At 43.7% G+C, this 18599-nt stretch overlaps 1 protein-coding gene across 2 annotated transcripts in view; it reads left to right on the top strand.

Moving 5' to 3' along the window:
* The window catches only part of RPRD1B (regulation of nuclear pre-mRNA domain containing 1B), a 95844-nt gene that overhangs the window by 52635 nt on the left and 24610 nt on the right, over positions 1-18599 (top strand). For both annotated transcript variants that reach the window (XM_040330570.1, XM_040330569.1), the window contains 2 exons: positions 1761-1817; positions 10553-10662. In XM_040330570.1, the coding sequence (XP_040186504.1) occupies positions 1761-1817; positions 10553-10662 (167 nt within the window). The remainder of the gene's footprint in view (positions 1-1760; positions 1818-10552; positions 10663-18599) is intronic.

The raw sequence follows: 18599 nt of genomic DNA, 5'->3' as shown, positions 1-18599 counted from the left end.
TTTGTAGCTGCTGGCTTTAAAAAAATAAATAAATTTGGCGGAACCTCCACTTTAAGTGGTTAAAAGAAATCTCCAAGTCCAGCTGGTAAAAAACTTGCTTTCATATGCGAGTACTTTGGATTACGAGCATTCTCCTGGAAAGGATTATACTCATAATCTGAGGTTCCACTGTATATATACTGTTCCACCGCGCCGATCCTGAGGAGCTGCGGGCAGGAGTTTTTAGGCGAGGCCGGACACCGCAGACTAGGCCGAAGCCACGGCCTTGCCTAAAAACTTCTGCCCGCAGCTCCTCAGGACCGGCGCGGTGTCCATCAAAAAAAAAATTGATTTGAATCGTTAATCTATGATTTTTTTGAAAAAAAAACTTGATTTTTTTGGGGGGGAAAAATCGCCCAGCTCTAGTATTACACTAGGGTGGCCGTGTGCTCCTCCTTGCCTTTCTTTTATTTAGGGTTCTACCTGATTGCATACAAATCAGGGGCAGACTGACAACTCATGGGGCCCCCGGGCAATAGAAGATTATGGGGCCCCCGGGCTTACAGATGGCCACCACGCCAGGAGGCAGTGCAGAGGCGGGGCAGCTAAAATCTCGGGATTTTCACATCAAAAGCATGTCGGTTTCGGACATATCCGGGACAGATCTAAAAAAAAACATAGATTTTTACATACTGTCCCTGGTTTTACTGAGGCTGGCAACCCTGATGGGGCCCCCTAGTGGCATGGGGCCCTCGGGCAGTGCCTGAGTGACTCAATGGTCAGTCTGCCCCTGATACAAATTGAAAGTGTTTAGGTTTGACCTCACAATATAAGGTTTTGGTAAATCTAAAGGAAAATTGTACAAGAAAATTGAATAATGTATGGCCAGCCTTTCAGTTGCATGTTATGAAGTAGTATGTGGTGATAGAAAATGATTGAGGATGAGTTTTAATTACTTCTATGTAGATAATTCTACAAATGGAAAAAGAAAATATGGACAGCCGCACTCCAAAAAACCTTGATGGTTGCCTTTATTTAAAAAGGGGAAAATGCACTACACGGGAGTAAAACAGCTGACGCGTTTCGCACTATAAATTGGTGCTTAATCATGCGATTAAGTACTAATTTATAGTGCGAAACGCGTCAGATGTTTTACTCCCGTGTAGTGTGCTGTGACTTGTAGTGCATTTTTCCTTTTTTAAATAAAGACAACCATCACGGTTTTTTGGAGTGCGGCTGTCCATATTTTCTTTTTCCATTTGTTGCCTTGTGCATTGCCAGCACCCTTGATCTCCTGAGACCATACTGATCATCCTAACACAATCCACCTGGAGCGGTAACTTTCTTTATTTCATGTAGTTAATGCTTTTGAACTGGTGGTTAAGACCGATAAAGAGAGGTTAGATGTGAATAGGTGGTAGATCTGGGCGTTATCTGTGGATGAGATGAAAAGGTCATTGTGAAAATGCGCGATTTTGTATGTAGATCTGCAAACCCAGCGAGTGCCAACTATGATATAGATCAGGGATATGCAATTAGCGGACCTCCAGCTGTTGCCAAACTACAAGTCCCATCATGCTTCTGCCTCTGGGTGTCATGCTTGATGCTGTCAGTCTTGCTATGCCTCATGGGACTTGTAGTTTGGCAACAGCTGGAGGTCCGCTAATTGCAGATCCCTGATATAGATTGTAGATTCTAGATGTAGATTAATTTCCTTTTATTATGACTTGATCTGGTCCATCTTCCTTTTATTATATACATTCCCTTTGTTTTTTTATCAGGAGCTGCAGCAGAGTCCATCTATACCGCCAAAGTTGACTCCCACTGGTCTAATAAAGGTATGATTTATAGAAACTGCCACTTACTAAAGCTATTCCGTTTTGACGCCCCTGTGGGTGGTGTTCTATGTTTGGTTCATTACAGGAATGTTACTAGGTATCCAAAAATATTGTTTGCAGTGTGAATAATGGATTTAACCACTTAAGCCCCGGACCTTGTAGCATATAATGCAGTAAAAATCCCCATAAAACAGCGGTTCCCTTTGCTAATCCCTTCAATATGGAGCAGAAGAGAACCTGTCCACTGTCACAAATTATTAAAGACGTTCTCCTAATTAATTATGGTCCTTTTTGTTTTGCTCACCATCATCGTCATGCTCCTCTCCCGAGAAGGCCAGCTATTAAATAGCATTGGGTTTTAGTACATTTTATCCGTGTCTAGAAAATTCCTTTGTGTATTTAATGTGTAATCCTAGCATTGTGTGTTTTGACTCCTCTTTATGACTTGCTGATCCCAAATACATGAATTAAATAACTGGCTGAATAGGAGTTCGGATTGGCTCCAAGCATGACGGCCTCCAGGGAGCTGGGAGGAAATATTACACATCTGATCCTCCTTTTGTGCTTTTTTTGATAAAACCTTAAAGGGGTTTTCCACTTTTTTTTTAAGTTTATTAAAAGTCAGCAGCTACAAAAAGTGTAGCTGCTAGCTTTTAATAAAGCAGACCTGTTCCTCGGCTCCGGCATCTTCAGTAAGGGAATCAGGAGGCGAAGCCTTGTAGCTTCACAGCCTGGTTCCCTACTGTGCATGCGTGAGTTGTGCTGCGCGTTCTGAGTGGTGCCTGCTGTCTTCTGGGACCTGTGTGTCTCCCAGAAGACAGTGGGGGGGGGATAAAAGAGGGGCCGGACATGGCGTAGATTGCTGCGTATTCTGCATCGATCTTTTATCGGGGGGGGGGGGGCAAATACCTGTATTACACAGCCGGAGGTTCCCATTTAAAGCAACCCAAAACCAATCATTTAGTCTTACTGGCTGGATCATTAGATGAAAATGGAGAAAAAGAGCCTGAATGATTTAAAAATGGTCAAAGCAATACTTTTAAAATAAATCGGAATTTGATACAAGTGCTTAGCAAATGAAATATCCTCAAGTTAGGCTTCATGTACAAGGGACGTTTTACAACCTCTCCTGGAGTAATTTTCTAGTAAAAAACATGATTTTTACATGTAGGAGAGAAGTGGCAGAATAGGTGCGGTATGGAAGTGGTTAACTGCTTGCCGACCTGCCGCCGCAGTTATACGGCGGCAGGTTGGCTCCCCTGCGCGAGAGCCCGTAGCTATACGTCGGCTCTCACACAGGCCACTAGGGGCGCTTGCATGACGCTGACTCCCGTGCGCGTGCCCGGCGGGCGCGATCGCGGCCGGGCACACATGATCGCTCGTTACAGAGCGTGGACCGGGAGCTGTGTGTGAAAACACACAGCTCCCGGTCCTGTCAGGGAGAGAAATGCTGATCTTCTGTTCATACATTGTATGAACAGAAGATCAGTCATTTCCTAATGCCAGTCCACCCCCCCTACAGTTAGAACACACCCAGGGAACATACTTGACCCCTTCCCCGCCCCCTAGTGTTAACCCCTTCACTGCCAGTGGCATTTTTATAGTAATCCAATGCATTTTTATAGCACCGATCGCTATAAAAGTGCCAATGGTCCCAAAAATTTCTCAGAAGTGTCCGCCATAATGTCGCAGTACCGAAAAAAAATCGCTGATCGCCGCCATTACTAGTAAAAAAAAAATATTAATAAAAATACCCCCTATTTTTTATCAAACGTTTATTGCGTTTTGTTTACGAAAAATATGTAGAATACGTATCGGCCTAAACTGAGGAAAAAAACTGTTTTTTTTATATATATTTTTGGGGGATATTTATTATAGCAAAAAGGTAAAAAATATTCATTTTTTTCAAAATTGTCGCTCTATTTTTGTTTATAGCGCAAAAACTAAAAACCGCAGAGGTGATCAAATGCCACCAAAGGAAAGCTCTATTTGTGGGGGAAAAAAGACGCCAATTTTGTTTTGGAGCCACGTCGCACCACCGCGCAATTGTCAGTTAAAGCGACGCAGTGCCGAATCGCAAAAAGTGCTCTGGTCTTTGACCAGCAATATGGTCCGGGGGTTAAGTGGTTAAGTAAAGCCATGGAGGACTGTCACAGACATAGTTGAAGTATAACATGTCTCTGTTTAGAATGCCAACACATCCATCAATCCCAAAATGCTGGATTTGTGGCAGTGATGCCTCATTCTCATTTAGCAGATTACATTTCAGCTTTAGAATGATTTAAGGCAACTTTTAGAAGTGTTAAAGTTTAAGCAAAATTTTAGCTATTGGATTTTTTTGTAGACCTCTGATATCCTTGTATGCTAATGGAGTAATTAATGGTCAGTCTGGCAACACATACAAAATCCCTTACAGCTTTACTTCTGAAATGTGAATGTGGAATATTCTGTGATTCCTCATTTTAGCATCTCCTCTACCCTCCTGCTTGCCAGTGAATAACAGCTGTTTGGACAAGTGACTTGTCTGTGGCAGCCACGTGCAACCACCAGACCCTGGCTAGAGGAAGATCAAAGCATTGGAAATGATACCAAGGTGACGGGGATCGCGGTTTTCACTGATGAGCTCTAAACTCGATTTGTTTGGATTAATCTCTGCACATTTCTGTAGCTCCCCAAACAATTCTTGTTGAGGTTGGCACGAGTGCCCTGTCTCTTTCTGGGATGCCAGTGCACTAACCCTGTCTTGCCAACTTTGCAGATGTTTATAATGTTTTTCGAGTCTGGTCATGTTGCATTAATTTGACTTGCATCTATTTAACCGCCTAAGCCCCGGACCATTATGCAGGTAAAGGACCTGGCCCCTTTTTGTGATTCGGCACTGCGTCGCTTTAATTGACAATTGCGCCGTCGTGCGACGTGGCCCCCCAAACAAAATTGACGTCCTTTTTTCCCCACAAATAGAGGTGTGGTATTTGATCACCTCTGCATTATTATTTTTTTCCGCTATAAACAAAAATAGAGCGACAATTTAAAAAAAATAATGCAATATTTTACTTTTTGCTATAATAAATATCCCCAAATATATATATATATATATATATATATATATATATATATATATATATATATATATATATATATAAAAAAAAAATGTTTTCCTCAGTTTAGGCCGATACGTATTCTTCCTCGACATATTTTTGGTAAAAAATCACAATAAGCATTTGATTGGTTTGCGCAAAAGTTATAGCGTTTACAAAATAGGGGATAGTTTTATGGCATTTTTATTAAAAAAAAATTTTACTAGTAATGGGGGCGATCAGCGTTATTTTTTTTTCCCCCGTGACTGCGACATTATGGAGGACACATCGGACATTTTTGGGACCATTGTCATTTTCACAGCGAAAAGTGATATAAAAATGCACTTGCCGTGAAAATGGCACTGAAGGAGTTAACCACTAGGGGTGCTAACGGGTTAAGTGTGACCTATTGTGTGTTTCTTACTGTAGGGGGCGTGGCTGGACGTGTGACATCACTGATCGTCGTTCCCTATGACAGGGAACAGCCGATCAGTGACCAGCCACAGAGAAGAACGGGGAAGGTTCGTTTACACTCACCTCTCCCCGTTCGTCAGCTCCTGTGACCCGATCGCGGGACACCGGCGGCGATTGGGTCCCACGGAGCTTCGGACCGGGTCGCGAGCTCGCCGGCTGTGTTCTTAAAGGGGACGTGCATGTATGCCCTTCTGCCCAGCCGTGCCACTCTGCTGATGTATATTGTCACGCAGCGGTCCTTTAGTGGTTGAAGGGTAGTTCTACACGTAAATCAAATTCATTTTTGCTTGATGATTCTCCTGTCTTGGGGACTCTGCATTCCAGGATTTGCACACTTGCTATCACCATTAAATGCAACAGGGGGGCTCTAGTCTAGAACAGGAAAGGATGGATGGGAACACCCAGACTCCTAGGAGGACAGGGATAGAATTGGAAATCATGGCAGGAAAATGTCACTGTTGGTCCTAGATGGTGGTAAGAATAGGCAGTTGGCTGTGGTTGTACATATGCCACGACTGCAGTGCTTTGTTCTGTAGCTAAAGCAAAAATGATGCATTTGATGTTCAATATACCGCTGTTACACCCCTTTCACACTGAGGCAGTCCTCCGTCCTGCAAGCAGCATCTTCGGGCAGTTTGGGAGCGCCGTATATAGCGCTCCCCAAATGCCCTTGAAGAGGCAGCGCTTCCAAAGCACCTAAAAAGCGTTTTGGAAGCGCCGCAACACAGGCGTTTTCAACCCCTTCTTTGGAGTTAAAAGCGCCGTGCTAGCCACCAAAAAGCGCCACTTAAACAGCAGTAAAGCGCCGCTAGAATGAGCGGCGCTTTACCGCTAACACACGGATGGCCCCCAGTGTGAAATGGGTCTAAAACATTCATGTTTGGAGCTGTGTGTAATGCACATAGTGGTGGTGCGGGGTTACAGAGTTAAAACGGACATTGTGGACACGACATATCGCCTTCTAGCCACCTGTCAAACACCATCTGAAAAGCTATCCACGGCAGACCACTTTTCAGAAGGGGCATCAGGGGCTGCCCTTAAATGTTTTTTGTGGATTGTGTCACTCCTTTAACTGCCACTTCTGCTAGACCTATATCAATAATTGGAGGGAAAAAATTGGGGGAATGCCATTGCTGGTGATTTGTCGAGATGGTTCCCCTATCGGATAGGGTCTGGCCTCGACTGCGCAGGCGCCACATGTGCGCAGTTGGAGGCTACGGAAATCTCTGAGCCTGAACAGCTGTTCATCAGCTGTCAACGGAGCATGCCCAATGACTAATGAACACGGCGCTCACTCCCGATGCTCAGGGCTAATTATACAGGTCGCGCTGTACAGCAAGGGGCGGATACTTTTGTCTTAGGGGTGGATATGGTTATTGGAGGCCGCATGATGGCCACTGCTTTATGATGGGCAGTGCTTTTCTCAAAGGGGCGGATGTCATAGCACTACCCATCATAAAGCACTGAGAATTCCTTTGGGAAAAGCATCCACCCCCTGCTGTATACAGCCCGTGGAGAGCGGCGTGTATAACCAGCCCCGAGCATCGGGAGCGAGCGCTGTGTTCATTCCGCATGATCCGTTTACAACTGACGAACGGCTGTTCAGGCACAGAGATTTCCTTGGCCGCCGACTGCGCAGCCCGGCGCCTGCACTACGTCGAGCCGAGAAAAAGGAAGTTCAATGCTTCCAAGTATGCGTCGATGTGATTCCAAGCATGCATATTTTTTTGTGCATCGGAATTGCATACAGACGATTGGAATTTCCGACAATAACTTTTCTTGTCGGAACAATTTAGAACCAGCTTTTAAAAGTCAGATGGAGCCTACACACGGTCAGAATTTCCGTCCAAAAGCTCACATCGAACTGTGTGTGTACGCGGCATTAGACTACAAAATTGGAAATTTAGTTGATATTAAGTTTCCCTTTTAGAAAACAGTGAAGTTAGCACAAATGATTGTACACATTTTTTTTTTCCTCCTCCAAGCTTATTTGGCGTGCAGAAGGAGTTGCAGACCCCATTAATCTAGCCAGCAGTCATCCTGCACCTGTCATTAGGAGGGCAGAACAATATACAGCTCTAAAAGCATCCTTGTGCTGTTTGGCCTTCTATACAAACAGCAGGACGAGGCCCGCGCGTGCTCCATCACAGAGGCCTACCTGTACGATGAGCCTGCTAATTAAAGCGGCTATAAAATAACTGCAGGGAACACAATGCATGACTAACCCGTGACTCACTGCTTTTATACACACCATGTCAGTGAGCACATTTTGTATTATTTTATATATTTAATTTTTTTTTTTTTTTGTCCTGTGGGCACAACCTGACAGAACCATGCTGGAAGAGATTAAGCCTTTGCCGGCGTAAATTGGAATACATAAATGTCTCTCTTTCGAAGACGTTACTTGTAGAGCACGTCTGATTTCAATAAGAATATTTGAATATGGTACAAAAGGAGCCTAGCAATTCTGTCACTTCCGTGATGTACAAGGGAGTAATTACAATTCTCTCCTACTTTTCAGTTACCGGTTTCTGATTTGGTTAGTGTACTATTTATAGGATTCGCTAAATTCAGAAATGATAACTTTTCCAAAGTGGATCTATGCTCAAAGGAAAAAAACGTAACTATGCATACGAAATCCATTAAAATCCCTTCTACAGAGCATTGTTATGGACTTTGTGCCAGTCAGGCAAATGCAAAATATTGCTTTTTAATGCATTGAGCTTATCTATTTCCAGACATCATGTTAAGGAGCTCTAGGCTCTTTTTGTAGTATACAGCGGTCTGTTCTTGGCTTCACAGTTTATAGAGCTCAATAGCTCAAGCTGACATTTACAATCACACTTGATAGGGTATGTAGAGCCTAACAATGAATGTATCTTGTTTACTATGTTATGGTTGGTTGCATATACTGTTGCTAGGGTTTTGTTATATCTGTTGAAGTAGTACATCAATAGTCACTACACTGGCTCATTCAACCGTATCTAACTCAGAAAATACAAATGTAACATATGGCAGCTTACCAGTCCTTGGATGAGGTGGCTGCATTTGTTTAGGCTTCTTTCCACCTGGTGATCCTGGCGTAGCACACTTTCAATCATATATAAGGTTATCAGTGGTATACCCCAAGGTTCAGTGTTGGGACCCTTACTTTTATATATCTGTAACGGTCAGGGGTTAACACCGTTTACGATATTCCATTCCACCAACCCAAGACAGCTTATCCGACACTCCAACAATCCAGCAGACACGATCCATTAGAATTCCCCAGAAGGACAAGACACACAGCTCTGTCTTTGGTTCAAACGAATGAATGCTTTAATGGTAAACTCTCAGATTTTTATACAGTTAGAAAGCATGCTGCAGTAATCACAGGGACAATGAAACACTCCACCCAAAACATCACACAATGGGTGCTTAACGAGTCAATCCGCATCTTAGACAGACATTCTGGCACCGAATCAACAAGAGTTGATTACTACAAGTCACATTCCACATCTATTATCAATAGTATTTTCACACAAAACAGTGTCATTAGCATACACAATTAAAGATCTTAGGAGCAGACGTAATTAGCACAAAGGACAACAGAATGCAATCACAGCAAGCCCCATCACTACAGCCAGGTGGACTTAATTAGCATCTCAACAGTCTATGTTACACATTGAATGAATCACTGTCCTATTGACCTGTTGTTGGGGTCAGAATAAGCAACCTGTAATATTCCAAGATATCCTGCAATACATGAATTATGATTAATGTCCCATCTCATGTAATCCGAGATATCAGTTCTCAGTCATATATCTAGCCATGTCCCCCACATATATCCAGCCATGTCCCCCATATATCCAGCCATGTCCCCCATATATCCAGCCATGTCCCCCATACCTAGATGATGCCGCCGCTGCCGCGTTAATCAGCGTGCAGGGAACATTACAGCTTTCGTTTGAATATCTGTGTTCCCCGCCGCGCCGTGTATAGGCACTCCCCGTTGCTCGGGATTGGACAGATCATCCGTCCAATCCCGAGCAAGGGGGAGTGTCTATACGCGGCGGGGAACACATCTATTCAAACGAAAGCTGTAATGTTCCCCGCACGCTGATTAACGCGGCCGCTTTGCGGTATGCGGCGGTGGGTTTGCTGCGGCGGCGCGTGGCAAGGGGGGACAAGTTTTCGGGCCAGGCATCGGGGGCATTTGCGGGAGTACAAGTAACTCAAGTTATAAATTGATTTGCATTTTAATTGAGGCAGAGGCATGATGAGATGTGTAGTTTCACCACAGCTGAAGTGTCAAGGTTGCCTACCCCTGCAGTAAAGCATGCCTGTTATACCCATTGTAGAATCTAAGGGGTTATTTACTCTGCTTTGTGTAGGTAATATAAATAAATTATAGGTAAAGTTGATCTGGGGAAAATCCAATTTGCCTCTTGGGGGATCAGGAAGGAATTTATTTCCCCTGCTGTAGCAAATTGGATCATGCTTTGCTGGGGTTTTTCGCCTTCCTCTGGATCAACTGTGGTTATGGAATTGGGTGTATGGGATTGTATGATATTATTATGATTATTATTATTATTACTATTTTATTATGGTTGAACTGGATGGACTTGTGTCTCTTTTTTTCAACCTGACTAACTATGTAACTATGTGTAAAAAAAATTCTGTTTCATCCTGTCTTCTCTGATCCTCCCCTTCTTTCACAGTCCCTAATCCATCTCCTAATAGTACAAAGCCATAGGGGGCACTCTGAACATGCTCAGTTTGGTGTGTATTGCCAGAGAGTTGTTCCCTTTCTTGGAAGGGTGCATTTGATCAGTACATGGTCTATCGGCACTGTCCAGACAGAGGGTCAGAGGTCCTGCAGCCTCATAGGACAATCAGGGGAGAATGAAAGCTCCTCCTACAAGAAGATCGAAGTCACAAGACTGCTATATCCTGCTGGCGAGAAAAGGAAATTGGCAGTTTATATTTACTAAAATAATTGCATTTCCATGGTCTGTGTACTGTGGGAGACCAGATCTAGTGAATGCCGAGTCCGGGGTTTAGTAACACTTTAACCCCATTACTAAATAATGCATTTGGTAAACTTTCTTTAATCCAGTGGTTTTATGTTCCCTTTAGCATCTTGGATATTGAAGTAAATATTTTTAATTGACTTATGTTAATAAACTTCATCTCGTTTTGTAGCGGGCGAGGAGAAGGCATCATTGAAACGCAGTTTTCAGCAAGTCCAAGAAGAGGACGACGATTATCCGGGCAGCTACTCCCCTCGGGATACTACTTCTGGTCTTCTCCTGGTACGTTCTCACATCATGGTCAACTCCATAAAGAGGAGCAAATAGTCATGCTCATTAACCATTTAAGCCCCGGTCCATTATGCAGCTTAAAGACCAGGCCACTTTTTGCGATTCGGCACTGTGTCGCTTCAACTGACAATTGCGCGGTCGTGCAACGTGGCCAAACAAAATTGGCGTCCTTTTTTCCCCACAAATAGAGCTTTCTTTTGGTGGTATTTGATCACCTCTGTGGTTTTTATTTTTTGCGCTTAAAAACTAAAATAGAGCGACAATTTTGAAAAAAATGCAATATCTTTTACTTTTTGCTATAATACATGTCCCCAAAAAATATCTAAATCAAAAAACTTTTTTTTCCCCTCATTTTAGCCTGATACATATTCTTCTACATATATTTGGTGAAAAAAAAACGTTTATTGATTGATTTGTGCAAAATTTATAGCGTCTACCAAATAGAGGATAGTTTTATTGCATTTTTATTAATATTTTTTTTATTCTAGTAATGGAGGCGATCAGCGTTTTTTTTTTTTTTTTTTTTTTTTTTATCGTGACTTCGACATTATATCGGACACTTTTGACACTATTTTGGGACCATTGTAATTTTTACAGCGAACTGTGCTATAAAAATGCACTGGGTACTGTAAAAATTACACTGGTAGTGAAGGGGTTAACTAGGAGGGGGCACTGTAGGGGTTGAGTGTGCCCTAATATGTGATTCTTACTGTGGGGGGGGCGTGTGACGTCACTGATTGTCGTTCCCTATGACAGGGAACAGACGATCAGTGACGGGCTCACAGGGAGAGGTTTGTTTACACTTGCCTCTCTCCCGTTCTTCCTCTCTGTCACCCGATCGCGGGACACCAGCGGCGATCGGGTACGGAGAAGAGGACATGTCACGAGCGCGCCGCAGGTGGCGCGCTCGCGATCCACGGCTGGGATCTTAAAGGGGACATGTACGCCCTTGTGCCATTTTGTTGACGTATATCTTCGTGCGGCGGTCCTCAAATGCTTAACTTATGAAGTTATTCTCATATTTTGCTGTGTCAGGACCCATAATAACACATCTGTCGGGAGCATCTTTTAGCATGGCCATACAAGGACATTTTCACCCTGATTAGGAAAGAAACGTTCCAAGGAAAATCTGCTCAGCATCAACCAGTTTATTAAATTATATTCCAGTAAAGAGTAGAAGAAAGTAACGTCAGGTCAATGTGCTAGGTTTCATCCAAAGCTTTAAAGGACTACCAAAGCCAAGTTAAAGCAGAAATAAGTTCTCACAAGGGAGCCATACCTCTTATTTCCTTTGCATATGTACAAGCTCAGCGGCTTTGACTTGAAAGATCAGTCATACTGCTAACTTTAGAGGCTTCCCTCTTCTTATAGATTGTTCTGTGGAGCTAGTTGCATGTACGAAGACGGAATGCCTCTACGGTGCGAAAGTCAGGAGAGAGCCAGGTGGTAGGAAGTCAGACTGAGCCGAGATTAAAGTATAGTTATACGCCGATCACCGAGAGCAAACAAACGCTAATCAACAGCTGCTTATCAGTGCAACTTCTTATCTAAATCTGCAGAAGAGAACGCAGTTAAAGCTTGTGGGCTAACCTGTGCAGTAGTGAAGGGTTGCATGTTCTGTACAATCTTTCCTGTGACCTACCATTCATAATTGGAGGCTGTATAATTTATCAGTTGGTTTATATGAGGTGAAAGCGAAGTAGTGTTGGCTGTGTTGAGGCAGAACTGAAGTCCACCTTCCAGCTGAGGTTTCCTCAATAGACATGACCATGCTTAAAGTGGAGGTTCACCCTAAAACTACTTTCTAGTATTACAATGTCCCGACACATTACAATACAATTATGCCTATTTTTTTTTTTTTTTTTATGCTGTACATACCTCGGTACAGCTAATTCACCCGCGGCTTCCGGGTTGCGAATCCCACGGGAGTGGGCGTTCCTAACTTGCTGGTGATTGACGCGATGACCAAAAACGAGCTCCCCCCGTCGCGTAAGCTGCGTCACGATTGCCGAAAGAAGCCGAACGGCGAGTCGGCGCTATACTGCGCCTGCGCACCGCCGTTCGGCTCCTTTTGGCAATCGTGACGCAGCTTACGCGACAGGGGGGAGCTCGTTTTTAGTCATCACGTCAATCACCAGCAAGTTAGGAACGCCCGCGGGATTCGCAACCTGGAAGCCGCGGGTGAATTAGCTGTACAATTATGCCTATTTTTTTTTTTTTATGCTGTACATCAGCATAAAAAAAAAAAATAGGCATAATTGTATTGTAATGTGTCGGACATTGTAATACTAGAAAGTAGTTTTAGGGTGAACCTCCCCTTTAACCACTTGCAGACCAAGCCTTTTCTGTTTTTGTTAACATGTCATGCGTTGTACACACGATCGGGTTTCTCGGCGGTCAAAAGACTGCCGGGAAAACCGAGAATCGGCTCTGTCATTTTTCCCCATGTAGACACGGCCGGTTTTCTCGACAGGAAAACTGCCTGAAAGCTTTGGTCGGGAAAATCGGCCGTGTGTATGCTCCACAGCAGTGTTTCCCCATAGGAAAACTGCAGGGGAAAAAAAACGACGTGATTCACGGCGAGAAAATAGAGAACATGTTCTTATTTTTTTAACCACGGTTTTCCTGACGGGGAAAAAAAAGTTTTTCTCTCTAAAATTTTATCAAATACCACCAAAAGAAAGCTCTATTTGTGGAAAGAAAATGATAAAAATGTATTTTGGGTGCAGTGTTGTATGACCGCGCAATTGTCATTCAAAGTGCGACAGCGCTGAAAGCAGAAAATTGTCCTGGGCAGGAAGGGGCGAAAGTTCCCGGTATTGAAGTGGTTAAGATCAGTGTTTTTATGGTGGTAGCTTTCTTGGATAAATGATTGATTTCATTTGACTAGATTGCAGTGTGTGGGGGATTTTTTTATCTGATCAGTAGTTTTATTACATAGTTGGCAAGACAGTGCTTCCTTTATTCATGTCTTTGCTAACCAGCTATTTTTTTTCTTTTTCTAATAATTTGCCTTCAAAACAGATTACATTTCCAGCTATTTGTCAGCGTCACCCTGTTTATATACAAACCCAGTTGTATATTGTACCGATATACATCACATGTTCAGATTCTGTCCTTACTAGGAAATAAGATCCAACTAATTAAGTATGCTAGCACAAAAAAATGTTTTACATTCTGAGCTTTGCCAAAGGTCTTCTAAATGTGTGGGTTAGCGAGTCTAATTTACGCCCGATATAAACAACGTGAAGTGTCTCCTTAGCGCAGAACCGCCACGGAGACAGGCTGTCATGTTAAATGTTAGTTTGCTTTCAGATAAAGATATGTTGGCGTTGGAGGACCGGAGCACTCGATCACGCCTGTCTTTCTTCATCCTGTGCTCTCAGATAAACCCGCACACTGTGTCATGCTGGAATCTCGTTGAGCACGCAAAAATTGATTCGCCTTCAAGGAGGGGAGGAGAAAAATAGTGTTGTATCTAGAAAATAAAAATGGAGATTGAAGTGGTCTTCAGCCGCAAAACTTGGTGTAAAGGCAAGGGCTATGGTCCATGTTACTATGAATTGATTACTACTATAAAGTATTTCACAATGCTGGCTGAATGAATATAAACATATGATGGAAAGGGCCGAAGCAAAGAGCATGTTTAAACCATCAATTAAAGTGGAGTTCCACCCATAAATATAACATTACATCAGTAGTTTTAAAAAAATGTCATTAGTACTTTAAGAATTTTTTTTTTTTTTTTTAGATGCCTTCAAAGTGTTGTTGCTAGGCAGAATAGGTAATCTTCCCTCTTCCTGCACCTAGGTGCTTAAAGCGGAGGTTCACCCCTACAATATACTTTTTCCCCTTAGATGGATGCTAGATTCCTGCTCGTTTTGTCTAGGGGAATCGGCTAGTTGTTTTAAAATATGAACTGTACTTACGGTTTACGAGATGCATCCTCTCCGCCGCTTCCGGGTATGGGCTGCGGGACTGGGCGTTCCTATTTTGATTGACAGTCTTCCGAGAGGCTTCCGACGGTCGCATCCATCGCGTCACGATTTTCCGAAAGAAGCCGAACGTCGGTGCGCAGTATAGAGCCGCACCGACGTTCGGCTTCTTTCGGAAAATCGTGACGCGATGGATGCGACCGTCGGAAGACTGTCAATCAAGAAGGAACGCCCGCTCCCGAAGACCCATACCCGGAAGCGACGGAGAAGATGCATCTCGAAAACGGGTAAGTACGGCTCATATTTTAAAACAACTAGCCGATTCCCCTAGACAAAACGAGCAGGAAGCTAAGGGGAAAAAATAAATAAATGGGTGAACTCCCGCTTTAAGCTTCCTAACCTACACCGCACAGACTCCTGGGAATGTAGTGGGTGTAACTTTCCAGGAGTCTGTGCACTCCCCAGTCTCAAAGAATCATGTGACTTGGACAGCACAGGTGCTGAAACCTGATCTAAAACCTATTACACTGCTTGTGCAGCACTGAGCATGTGCGAGATTTGCAAGGCTGAAATCCAGGAAGTCGTACAGTCTGGCTTCATGATGCCCACACTTAAGATGGCCCCAGTCAATTTCTATTTTATAAAGTGTCTAAATGCTGTAACAACCTAACAAAACGGACCTTAGTTTACAGACTAACTTTACTAGAATACATTAAGCTTGTGTATTACAGGGGTATTTATATATAAAAATGAAATTGTGGCCGGAACTCCGCTTTAATCCACAAATATTGGAAGCTGAAATTATATGCAAATCTTGACTTTTCTGGAAAGGTTTGTTTTTCTCAGATCACTTTTACTTCCCAAGTCACTCTGTTGGACTTCAATCTGATGGTTGGCCTCTTTGTCCAAAAGAAATACCGTATAAGCCGAGTTTTTCAGTGCTGAAAATGCCTCCCTTGGCTTATACTCGAGTCACCTTTTTGCGCCTGATCTACCGGACTTTGGGGACCCATTACCGACCCACCGCAGGTTCCCTGGAACTTGGCACACATGTAGCCCCACTCTTCCTTTACAAGTGTGCAAAGTTTGTTGGCCGGGGAGCACCGATTTTTCAAAGCCGGGCACCCCTTCCATAGATTCCCATGTTAAATGGTCATTTCTCGGGTGACTTTTGGGACCCGGTACCGGCCGGTCGTAGGTGCCCTGGACCCGGATCTTGGCCCACATGTAGCCCCATTTCTCCCCTATAAAGCCGCGTACACACGATCAGTCCATCCGATGAGAACGGTCTGATGGACCGTTGTCATCGGTTAACCGATGAAGCTGACTGATGGTCCGTCGCGCCTACACACCATCGGTTAAAAATCCGATCGTGTCAGAACGCGGTGACGTAAAACACAACGAAGTGCTGAAAAAAACAAAGTTCAATGCTTCCAAGCATGCGTCGACTTGATTCTGAGCATTCGTGGATTTTTAACATTTTAAAATTTAAAGCACGTTGGCTTTTTTTAACCGATGGTTAAATAACCTATGGGGCCCACACACGGTCGGTTTTGACCGATGAAAACGGTGCAGCAACTCTTCAAAAAATAAATAATAAAAAAAAGGACTAGGGAGTTTCTGTATTTCACTATGAGAAATACAGAAACTCCCATTTTTATTTTTTTAGATTTTAGATGCAGGCTGCTAGTTTTGGTGACTTGCTCCCAAGCTATACATTCTTTTAACCACTTGTCCACGGGAGGACGTCATATGACGTCCTCGACTTTGTGCTGTGAATCTTTTCCTTAAAGGGACACTAAAGGCAAGATTTTTTTGGTTTAAAAATAACAAACATGTTATACTTACCTCCGCTGTGCAGTTCGTTTTGCACAGAGTGGCCCCCGATCCGTGTCTTCTGGGGTCCCTCAGAGGCTGTCTCGGCTCCTCCTTGCAAAAGCTTTCCACCTTCATGCAAGCTCCCTCGCATGGTGGAAAGCTTTTGCGAGCGCGCTCCCGTAATACAGCGGCGGCCATAGCCGCCGACTGTATCGCTCGGCTCTGCCCCCCGGCGCGCCGCGTCATCCGCTGTGATTGACAGCAGCGCCAGCCAATGGCTGCGCTGCTATCAAACCGCCCAGCCTAGCCAATCAACGGCCAGGCTGGGAACCGAACAGGATGACGAGAACGCGCCCGGGACTTTCGAGGGGTGAGGTAAGTAAAACGGGGGGGGGGGGGGGGGGCGGTGCTGTCAGATGTTTTACCTTAATGCATCCTATAAACTTTTACCTTTACAACCCCTTTAAGCTTGTGTATTCTCTTTTTTACACCTGTGACTAAAATGAAAAAAAGTGTGAATTCGCTAGCAAGCGCACATGATCAGGTAATCGCATAAGGAATCTAGAGCAAAGGAAGTGCTAGCTCGCAGTTTGTAATTCGCAGTCCATGTAAAGAAAGAAAGCTTACAGCAGTGGAGATCAGGAAACTGCATTTATGGAAAGCATGAAAAGAATCTCGTCATAAAAGTCTGTTCAGTGTCAACAAGAACACATCCACTTTTTTTTATTGTTCAGATTCGAAATCGGATTCCAACTGCTTTCCGTGCGAGTTTTGAGTGTAATTGGTGTCTGCGGAGATGCTTGTTAGTGTTAATAGGTTGATGCATACAGTCAAGTCAAGGAGCAAAAGAGTAAATGCTGAATGCAGTAACCAATTAAAATTCTCTGTACTGAAGCAACCGTTTAAATGGATACAGAATCTATAAAATCTATGCAAATCTTATACAAGGCTATAGAATCTGTCCTGTTTAGAGGGACAGCCTATCCAAATTAAATTTTATATATATATATATATAAATATATAAATATAAATATATATATATATATATATATATATAAATATATATAAAATATAATTTTTTTTTTTTTTTTTAAGAAGCTTGGCTCCAGCTTCGGGAACAAAAAATATGCTCTGCAGCACCGTAATAAAAAAAAAAGCAACTGGGTTCACTCAGCAGAACTTAGGCTGCTTTCACATTGGGCAGTGGAAGTGCGGTGACGGTATAGCCGCGCTATTTGTAGCGCCGCTATACTGTCGTATGTACCGCGATATTCGGGTGCTAGCGGTGCGGTTTTAACCCCCGCTAGCGGCCGAAAAAGGGTTAATACCGCACGCAATGCGCCTCTACAGAGGCACATTGCGGGCGGTGTTACCGCGGTTTCCCATTGATTTCAATGGGAAGGCGCGGTATAGGAGCGGTAAACACCACGCTCCTATACCGCTCCAAGGATGCGGCTAGCAGGACTTTTGGAGTGGTCCTGTTACCGCACCGCTTAAGTGTGAAAGCCTTCGGGCTTTTACATTGAAGCCTGCAGGGCATGATTTTTTTCATGCGGTAAAGCAGTGCTATTTTTAGCGCTGTACCGCATGAAAAACGCCTCAATGTGAAAGGGGCCTTACTGACCACATTCTCTATCCCTGCAGTATACCTGTCAATCTGGAGCCGTACCCCTCAATTGCCATTAAATGGGGTTGTAAAGGTTCAATTTATTTTTCCTAAATAGCTTCCTTTACCTTAGTGCAGTCCTCCTTCACTTACCTCATCCTTCCATTTTGATTTAAATGTCCTTATTTCTTCTGAGAAATCCTCACTTCCTGTTCTTCTGTCTGTAACTCCACACAGTAATGCAAGGCTTTCTCCCTGGTGTGGAGTGTCGTGCTCGCCCCCTCCCTTGGACCACAGGAGAGTCAGGATGCCCACTCACACACCGCTCCTTTCTCTATCTGCAACGTAGAGAGCGTCCCGACTCTCCTGTAGTCCAAGGGAGGGGGCGAGCACAACACTCCACACCAGGGAGAAAGCCTTGCATTACGGTGTGGAGTTTCAGACAGAAGAACAGGAAGTGAGGATTTCTCAGAAGAAATAAGGACATTTAAAAGCAAAATGGAAGGATGAGGTAAGTGAAGGAGGACCGCACTAAGGTAAAGGAAGCTATTTAAGGGGGGAAAATACCT

This window comes from Rana temporaria, chromosome 12 (genome assembly GCF_905171775.1).
Source record: "Rana temporaria chromosome 12, aRanTem1.1, whole genome shotgun sequence".
Classification (NCBI taxonomy): Eukaryota; Metazoa; Chordata; class Amphibia; order Anura; family Ranidae; genus Rana; species Rana temporaria.
Note: the sequence above shows the minus strand (reverse complement) of the source record. Positions and strands in the feature narration are given on the sequence as shown.